Source organism: Zea mays, chromosome 3, assembly GCF_902167145.1.
Source record: "Zea mays cultivar B73 chromosome 3, Zm-B73-REFERENCE-NAM-5.0, whole genome shotgun sequence".
NCBI lineage: Eukaryota > Viridiplantae > Streptophyta > Magnoliopsida > Poales > Poaceae > Zea > Zea mays.
Genome location: NC_050098.1, coordinates 159,652,885 through 159,662,108, shown reverse-complemented (window position 1 = coordinate 159,662,108; position 9,224 = coordinate 159,652,885). Strand labels below are relative to the sequence as shown.

Sequence of the window (9,224 nt, the reverse complement as noted above, 5' to 3'; positions counted from 1 at the left end):
GGGACTTGCCAGTTCTTTGGAAGATCTCTGGTGTATTGGGCTTCAAAGAAACAAAATTCCGTAGCTCTTTCTACCGCCGAAGCCGAGTATATTGCCGCAGGACATTGTTGCGCGCAATTGCTTTGGATGAGGCAAACCCTTAGGGACTATGGTTACAAATTAACCAAAGCTCCTCTCCTATGTGATAATGAGAGTGCAATCCGCATGTCGGATAATCCCGTTGAGCACAGCCGCACTAAACACATAGCCATTCGATATCACTTTTTGAGGGATCACCAACAACGGGGGGATATCGAGATTGCATATATTAACACCAAAGAACAATTAGCCGATATCTTTACCAAGCCACTAGATGAAAAAACCTTTACCAAACTTAGGCATGAGCTAAATATTCTTGATTCTAGGAATTTTGATTGATATTTTGCACACATAGCTCATTTATATACCTTTGATCATATCTCTTTCACTTGCTATGACTAATGTGTTTTGTCAAGTAAATTTCCTACCAAGTTAGAGATTGAAAGGGGAAATGGAGTCCTCGGCGAAGACAAGACTTCCACTCCACTCCATCGACTTATTCATCCTTCGTCGTCACTCCACACCGCTCTTCACTTTGGTATAATCTTCACTCATTTGCCAAAGGGTAGAGAAAGTAAAGGGCTTATATTTCACTCACAAGTATCCGTTTTTAGCGATTCATGCCAAAGGGGGAGAAAGTATTAGCCCAAAGCAAAAGGACCGCACCACCACCAATTTAAAAAATGTAGTCTTTCAAAATTATATTAAAAGAAGATTTTCTATTGGTATCTTATTTTTGATAGTATTTTCAAATTGGTATAACCTCTTCAAAAATATTATCTAAAACCCTCTTGAACACTAAGAGGAGAATTTCTTTGAGGGGGAGTTTTGTTTAGTCAAAGGAAAACATTTGAAACAGGGAGAGAAAATTTCAAAACGTGAAAATGCTTCTCAAAATATTATTCATACACCTTTGACTATTTGCAAAAAGACTTTGAAAAGAATTTCCAAAAGAATTTGCAAAAACAAAACAAGTGGTGCAAGCGTGGTCCAAAATGTTAAATATGAAGAAAGTATCCATGCAAATCCTATGAGAATATATATTGGTTTAATTCCAAGTAACCTTTGCACTTACCTTATGCAAACTAGTTCAATTCTGCACTTATATATTTGCTTTGGTTTGTGTTGGCATCAATCACCAAAAAGGGGGAGATTGAAAGGGAAATAGGCTTACACCTTTTCCTAAATAATTTTGGTGGTTGAATTGCCCAACACAAATAATTGGACTAACTAGTTTGCTCTAGATTATAAGTTTTACAGGTGCCAAAGGTTCAACACAAACCAATAAAAAGTCCAAGAAAGGGTTCAAACAAAAAGAGCAAAAGACAACCCAAAGACAGCCCTGGTCTGGCGCACCGGACAGTGTCCGGTGCACCAGGGAGTTCCACTCCAAACTTGCCACCTTCGGGAATTCTAGGAGACCGCTCCGCTATAATTCACCGGACTGTCTGGTGTAGCACCGGACTGTCCAGTGTGCCAAGCGGAGCAACGGTCGTCCGCGCCAACGGTCGTCTGCAACGCTACGGTGAACAGTGCAACTGCGCGCGCAGAAGTCAGAGCAGACGCCAGAAGACGCACCGGACAGTGAACAATGTCTATCCGGTGCACCACCGGACTGTCCGGTGCCCCCGTTGTCAGAAGCTCCAACGGTCGGAACCCAACGACCTAATGACGTGGCTGGCGCACCAGATAGTGTCCGGTGTGCCATACGACAGAAGCCTTCACCAACGGTTATTTTGGTGGTTGGGGCTATAAATACCCCCAACCACCACACTTCAATGCATCCAATTTTCAGTCATCAAACCTCATACAAGAGCTCTAGACTTCATTCAAAGACACAAACAAAGAGATCAAATCCTCTCCCAAGTCCGGAATCACACCAAATAAATTAGTGACTAGAGAGAGACTTTTATGTTCTTTCAAGCTCTTGCGCTTGGATCGCTTTTCTTCTTCCTCTATTCTTGTTTTCAACTCACTTGTAATCAAAGCAAGAGACACCAATTATGTGGTGGTCCTTGTGGGGACTTAGTGTCCCGTTTGATTGAGAAGAGAAGCTCACTTGGTCTAGGTGACCGTTTGAGAGAGGGAAAGGGTTGAAAGAGACCCGGTCTTTGTGACCACCTCAACTGGGAGTAGGTTTGCAAGAACTGAATCTCGGTAAAACAAATCACCGTGTCATTCGCCTTATTCGCTTGTGATTTGTTTCCCCTCTCTTTCGGACTCAACTTTATTTCTAACGCTAACCCCGGCTTGTAGTTGTGCTTAAACTTTATAAATTTCAGATTTGCTTATTCACCCCCCTCTAGGCGACTTTCATCTGGCATGTCTCCACGGGAGCTCCGGGCTCGTACTCACAGGGGTCCGGTGTTCCTCTATGAAGATCCGGACCCAACGGTGCTTACTGGGACGTATTATCCTTCCTCGCCATGTGGTGCCCTTAGGCCTGCCCATGTGGTGGGGTCGGGTGCCGCTCTCTGTGTGACCTGAAGGTGTCGTACGGGTGCAGCGTCTTCATACTGTTAAAGAGGGTATCCCTGATTCAGGATACCGACAGCTGTCAAACATATCTAAGAGAGAGCTCGAGTCATACTGGTGTGTGTCGTGTGAATCTCTAAATCATCGAAGCCTTCGTCTACGTCTCCGTTTCGTTGAAACCGAATGTGTCGCGTTTTATAACGTCAAAAATCTCGTCCCACGAGGAGCACCGAGGACGACGCTGCTGGCATGGCATCATTAGCCATGAGGCCGCCAGATTTGGGCCACGCGCCGAGAAGCCCGCGCCGCCGCTGGCCGGCCACAACGGTCGAAACCGCCTCCCGCGCCGCGCGTGCCTCCTTACTAAGGCTGGCCGGCGCCGCGCGGCATGGGAGGCCATCCTTTCCGATCACCCCTCGCTCCGCCCCTCGACCGCGCTCCTGCTCACGCACGCCCACGCACTCACCGGCGGCCCCCCTCCCCCACGCTGGCCGCGGCCGCGATGGGGTGCGCGGCGTCGGCCGCCGACGGGGCCGAGCTCCGGCGGCGGGGGTGGGCGCGGGCGGGGGAGCCGGGGCACAGCGAGGCGTCCACCTCGGGTCTGCTGGCGCCGCCGCACCAGCAGGAAGGGCAGGAGGCCGAGTCGTCGTCCGGGGGCAGGAGGCGAGGGTGCAAGGTGGCGCCGGAGCCCAAGGAGCTGGAGGAGGGGACCGCCGCGCTCCCGTCGATGCCCGGCTCGCCGAGCTTCAGGTACTACTGCCAGAAGAAGACGGCGGCCGTCGATAGGATCGTGGCTGATGCCATCGACGCCGATGACACCGTCAGGATCAGAGGTACTTCAACTTAATTCGCACACCGCGACGCGCGACTTGCTCTTCACTTCCATGCTTGCCGTCTCGTGAGCTCCATTGACGCTGACACTTCCCGAACCATCCTTCTCCCCATCTCCTCCTCTGCAGCGACGGCGCGACAGCTGAGCAATAGGAGCGAAATCACGGCAAACAAGGCACAGGACTCCAACGAGGTACATGATCCATATCCTTCATGGCATCGTGCATGAGCTCTCCTATTGACATCTGAACATTAAACGTTGCTTATGCTTATGCACTTGCATTGCAGCTGTGGTATACAGAATATACTACATCTGCTAATTTCTGATACCTTAATTGATATGCAGGTCTCTCAACCTAAAGGGGGGACCAAATGGCTTAGGTTCAGTGGCTTGTCGATCGTCGCTGCCGCTTGGCACAAGCACAACTTGTTCAGCCGCCAAAGAAGCAAGCCTTCGCCGCCTCCTGCTGCCGCTTCAGATGCAAGCTCCCAACCCTGATCAGGCAGCGCTATATGGGATCTTCTACATTTTACTACGTCTCAGCTTATAAAAACACACACGCATGGCTCATTCAGTCATCGTTTATGATGCATCGATGCTGGCTTTGCATCATTCGCTGATATTTTTTCAGCCTTGGTTAGTCCCTGTAAGCTAAAGCTGATTCTGTAAATGGTGCAAATTAGTGTTAAGAAAGGAGGGCAATCTGGAAATCCATCCAAGCTTTGCGTCATTTGGTTATGTGTACTGTTGAATTCTGCGTGGTCATGTAGCAGAAATGTTTCCGCAAGATGCATGTTTGTTTTAGGGACTAATTTTTAGTCCCTTTTTAGTTCCTAAACTACCAAACATGCCCTAAGATCACGTGCAAGTATTTTAGCAATCCCCTTAACCCCTTCCTTTTCTTTTCTCTCTGATCTTCCTCTGATGCAGAGGTTGAAGATACAAATTTGTCAGGGAGTTCTCAGACCTTCCTTTGTGTTAAAGATGAAACTCTGTGATCCATTATACAGAATAAATGCAGTATACGCAACTCTAATGTATAGTACTCTCTAACTATACAAGGTAAAACCTATCAACTGTGGTTGAAATTCACCGGCTATTATCTATCTGGCATCTATAATAAAAAAGTGAAGGGCAAAAAAAAGGGGGGTAACATGAATACATGATTAGGTTGTCACTTGACTGCACCTACTGCATTTCTTCCTTTGCTTCTGAATTGCTCTCTATTCTTTCTTCTCACCTCCATTGGCTGCCCAAAGGAGTAAGGCCGGAATGCGCCAATGAGAACGGTGGGAGGCGCCATGTTGAGGCTTGGCCTTGCCTTGCTGTGCATGCCCTTCTTTGGGCTATTCAGGTAAGATTTCACGTGACCAAATATGAGGCTTGGCATTTTCTTTAGCTCAACGACCGACGACGAGAAGAACTCTTCTGTGGCTCCATCCACTGATGAATCTAGACTATAACCAATCGACGCGTCCAGATGAGGCGGCGGAAATCTCTCAAGTTTGGTTGTGCTTGTGCTTGTCACCAACCTTGGTACCTGAAGATTGAAATAACACATTTTATTTCACCATTTTCTTGTGTTCACAGTGTCTACATAGTTGCTTCAATGTAGCTTTTGATGTAAAAGCGATGCAAACATTGCCAGGAGGAGTGGTGGAAATTTTAAGCATGATGATGGTGTTGAGGTTTAAACCAAATTCTTGCAGGCAAAAATTTGGGGGAAAACATACGCACCTTTAGATTTGCTTGCGGCTTATTACTGGCGTCTGGAGTAAAAACTCTACGCCCAGGATTTTGCGACGCGTGCTGTCGGTTCCTGTGACGCTCTACTGACCCATTAACCCTGGACTTCCTGGAAAAGAACCACACGGATGAAGCCTTCCATGAACAAAAGCAAATAAATAGTTGCAATAAGTGCAAAGAGCACCAAAACCTTTTATGCTTCTCATACTTCAGCTTCACGTCTCTTTCTTTGCATGGTGGGTAGCGTGGGAGGCTGGATGGTTCACAGGCGTATGGTTCCGTCCTGAAGAACTGGATCCATAGAGAAATCATAACTTGATATAAGCACAGTTGAACAAAGAACCACTTGTCTGTTTCCAACTAAAAAACTGATATCTACGGCACACACGAAATGCGAACTACCCTAATCCGTGCAATCATGACCAGATGCAGATTTCTCTTTGCATGATGTCTGGTCATGATTTATCTTGTTTTTCCTTTTGTTTTTTGTATTTTTTTTGATGCAACAGTTAATTTCAGACGACTTGAGGGAGATGAGGTAATATTGACCTCGCTGTTCAGAGCATCGGTTGCCGTGCCTCTCATATCTGGGTCAATCGACAGGAGAGTCTCGAGAAGCGATAGGGTAGACGGTGGCACGTCTTTAAACTTTTCAGCTAGGCACCGTTCATATGGCTTGAATAAAGGATGAGCAAGCTTCATCTTCTCCCAGTAATCCTCCGATGGAGTACCACATAGCTTGAAAACCTTGTGCAGCTGTTCCACCTGATCAAAACCGCTAGTTAATAAACAAATAAAACCAAACGATACCCAGCAATGCATTTGAACTAGACCAAAGCCCAAACACCACAAGTACCTCTGTTCTTCCGGGGAACATCGGCTCGCCGAGAAGCAGTTCTGCCAGTATGCAACCCACGCTCCAGAGGTCCACACCGACGCCGTAGTGAGTCGCCCCTAGCAAGAGTTCAGGTGGACGATACCAAAGAGTGATCACTTGGCTAGTCATGGGCCGCACGTTCTCAGGATCGTAAGAGGTGGCGAGTCCAAAGTCGGCTATTTTGAGAACTCCGTCGCTGCTGACGAGTAAGTTGGAGGTCTTGATGTCACGGTGCAGAACGCCGTTGTTGTGGCAGTGTTCGATCCCGGAGAGTAGCTGTTTCATGTAGCACTTCACCTGCAAACGAGGAAACGGGCTTCATATTATTCTTTTTAAATAAAATAATAAGGCATGCATTTGTCAGTAACCGCGGCGTACGTAGCTGGAAAACTTCTCGTAGTTGGACCCTTCGTATTCAGAAAAGAAATTAATTGACAACCTTTCACAATTACAAATGCTAGTGAGTCAAATTATGCTGAACCAGGTCGTCCCATTTCCATTTAGTCCAAACGGCAGTACATTATATATAGCTTTTTATATAGGACAAAGAGATTCAGAGACAGATTCCAGTCAGTTAACTGCAGCCAATGTTGACGGTTGATTTCCGGGAAGCAGTGTGGGAACAAAAAAAGCACACGGCACCTGTCTCTGTCAATTGGACTGGAGCCTGTGTTCAAACTTCAAACCCAGGAATACTCTGGTTAGTCTAACAGATTTACAGGTCCACATCATTGTGCTGTGTCCAGTCTGATGGGTTTGTTTGCTTCTTGCAAAAAGGCTAAAGCAGAATTCTACTGCTAATAATCAGTCAATGATGCTTCTTCCAGGACTAATGAAAGAAGTTACAGCAACGACAAGGCATTCGGTCTCCCAAATAGAAGACTTGTCTGAAAAATATACCCGGACAGCCCTACAGATGTCTCAGTCTCACCCTTTTTTTTCTTCCTCCAACGCATGAGACCTGCTTGGGTATTGCTAGCTCTCTTCCATTTTATGCTCCCTCGAAATGAGGGGTCATATCTCGAGCAAAAATAAAGTTTAGAATGGCGCGTTTTACGCCATTAGTAAATATATACTCCAATTCAGTTTCAGCGAAGAAACTCCATGTTCAATCAGAGTCCATTCCTTTACCGCACTATCCTAAGCAGTAAGCAATCCAACTGTAAGACGCCAATTTTTTTTTAATTTTGTGTTAAGTTTCGTATACTAATCGCAGACTACCAGAAAACCAGAAGACTGGTTGAACCCTCCACATCTCACCAAATCAGAAGTCTAGAATCCTAGGTAGCCAAGTTATCAATCCTATCACGCATCACCAGTGATTATAATTCGTATTACTGCTCGTTTCACACGCTGATCAAATTACAATTTCCATGCACGGTGACAGTGACGGCGACCGTACCTGAGGCAAGGACAAGCGGCGGCCGGAGGCAGTTGCGCAGGCGGTGAGGCCAGTCAGGTCGTGCTCCATGTACTCGAAGACGAGGTAGAGGGACGGCGCCGTGTTGAGGCGGGAGGTGACGAGGCCGTTGAGGCGGACGACGTTGGGGTGGTCGCCGAGGCGGCGGAGCAGGGCGATCTCCCGCGCCATGAACCGCGCGCTCTCGGCCTCGCCGACGCCATCCACCCGCACCTTCTTCAGCGCCACCACGCGGCCGCTCTCCACCTCAATCGCCTTGTACACGTTGCTGTACGTGCCCGAACCAATCTGCGCGCGCGTAACAACAAAAGAAAAGATCGTAAATTCTAATCTCTCTTTTTTTAAAAAAAACGTCCAATTGGGCGAGGCGAGCAATGGATATTAGTTGATTTCTTTCTATTCATCACTGGTCCAATCCAATCCATTGACTTGCTTCTTATAAAAAAAAACTAGAATGAAAAGAAAAATCCGCAGCAAGTCGTTTCTTTGAAAAGACCGGAGAAGATAACATTGGCAGGTATTCCAATTTCCAAGTCTCCAGTTCAATACGAACGCGTGCAAGTTGACTTTTCCATTCGTCCTTACGGATTACGAATTCATGTGGCACGGACAACATATAAAGTATGGACGTAAATGATGGAGCTGTGGGGCTTTTAAAATCCCAGAAGAAAAGCTGGGGAGTGGTTTTTCATCTCTGCTTTTCTTTAAGCGCCCAACCAATTCTAGGAACTCGAAGCTTGTTTATGTGTTGCGATCATCGTTTGCTTTATTTTCTCCCTTCGATGCAAACGACGACTGGTAAGTGGTAACAGAAGATAAAAGAATCCATTGTCTTCTTCGACTCAGAGAAAGAAACAGAAAGGAGTAGTTGTTTTCTCTCTCGCTCTCTCTCTCTCTCTCTCCTGCGAGTAGGTGATATGATACGTTAACAAGTCAATTACGACAACCAGAAAAGGCAAGAGCTCAAATCACTCGCCGAATTGCGCAACCGACGATCGCGTACGACAAGCACGAACTAACAAAGTAACAAATCGGAGCAGCGGAGAAGAAAGGCAAGCTAAGATCTTTTCCCCCACAACCCCCGGTTCCCATGAAAAGGCCAAGCTTTTTTTTACCGGTAATGAACTACTAAACCAAGGAAACAAACAAGCAAGCAGAAGCAGGCACGGGCGCGCGCCGCGCGCGGCGGGAAGGATGATCGCCCTCACCTTCTCGAGCTTCTGGAAGGCGTCGGCGCCGCGGGGCGCCCAGCCGCGGAGCGCGTCGCCGGCGGCCTCGGAGAGCCAGAGAGGCCACCCGGACGCGTCCTTCTTCACCGCAGCGATGTGCTCCGGTTGCGGCGCCTGCAGCTGCGGCTCCTTGTTGGCGTCGCCTCCTCCCGCGGCGGCGGGGAAGAAGAGGGAGGACCCGGGCGCGGGGGCGAGCTTACCGAGGATGCAGCCCATCGCGGGGCCGCGTCATGTGCCGCGGGCGCGGGCGCGGGCGCGCGGCAGGTCGCCCACGGCGGCGGAGGCGGTTGCTGGGAAACGTAGGGAGGACGCGGGAAGGTGAGGGGGAGAGCGAAATGGGAGACCGTCTCGAGTCTCTGCTGCGTGCTGTGCTTTTTGTGACAACGGTTTGGCACTCTGCATTTTTTGACTGCCTGGCAGAATACAATACATACAGCACTTCTTCTTTCCTCCTTTCAAATTACGCAGACACCTGCCTGTTTGGTTCAGCTTTTTTCTAACAAGCTTTTCTAAAAATCTGGCTGCGGGGAAAATCTGGCTGTGGGGAAAATCTAAATATCATTACGA

At 48.0% G+C, this 9,224-nt stretch overlaps 2 protein-coding genes across 2 annotated transcripts; one reads left to right on the top strand and one right to left on the bottom strand.

Moving 5' to 3' along the window:
* The first annotated feature begins 3,046 nt into the window (after positions 1-3,046).
* LOC103650821 (uncharacterized) lies at positions 3,047-4,117 on the top strand. The gene is made up of 3 exons (NM_001346756.1): positions 3,047-3,386; positions 3,513-3,577; positions 3,731-4,117. The coding sequence occupies exons 1-3, from the start codon at positions 3,056-3,058 to the stop codon at positions 3,881-3,883; spliced, it is 549 nt and encodes a 182-aa protein (NP_001333685.1). The 5' UTR covers positions 3,047-3,055; the 3' UTR covers positions 3,884-4,117.
* A 223-nt stretch (positions 4,118-4,340) lies between these two features.
* On the bottom strand, positions 4,341-8,990 carry LOC103650822 (probable serine/threonine-protein kinase). The gene is made up of 7 exons (NM_001346757.1): positions 8,637-8,990; positions 7,411-7,716; positions 5,988-6,305; positions 5,681-5,896; positions 5,322-5,422; positions 5,123-5,240; positions 4,341-4,925 (listed from the first exon to the last, which is right to left on the bottom strand). Exons 1-7 carry the CDS (start codon positions 8,871-8,873, stop codon positions 4,560-4,562), a joined length of 1,662 nt encoding a protein of 553 aa, NP_001333686.1. The 5' UTR covers positions 8,874-8,990; the 3' UTR covers positions 4,341-4,559.
* Between the last annotated feature and the right edge of the window lie 234 nt (positions 8,991-9,224).

Coding starts and splice junctions, on each gene's coding strand:
- LOC103650821 (NM_001346756.1), top strand. CDS start 3,056: ATGGGGTGCGCGGCGTCGGCCGCCGACGGGGCCGAGCTCCGGCGGCGG. Junction 3,387..3,512: donor TGACACCGTCAGGATCAGAG/GTACTTCAACTT, acceptor CCTCCTCTGCAG/CGACGGCGCGACAGCTGAGC. Junction 3,578..3,730: donor AGGCACAGGACTCCAACGAG/GTACATGATCCA, acceptor ATTGATATGCAG/GTCTCTCAACCTAAAGGGGG.
- LOC103650822 (NM_001346757.1), bottom strand. CDS start 8,873: ATGGGCTGCATCCTCGGTAAGCTCGCCCCCGCGCCCGGGTCCTCCCTC. Junction 5,897..5,987: donor TGTTCCCCGGAAGAACAGAG/GTACTTGTGGTG, acceptor GGTTTTGATCAG/GTGGAACAGCTGCACAAGGT. Junction 4,926..5,122: donor AGCCGCAAGCAAATCTAAAG/GTGCGTATGTTT, acceptor TTCAATCTTCAG/GTACCAAGGTTGGTGACAAG.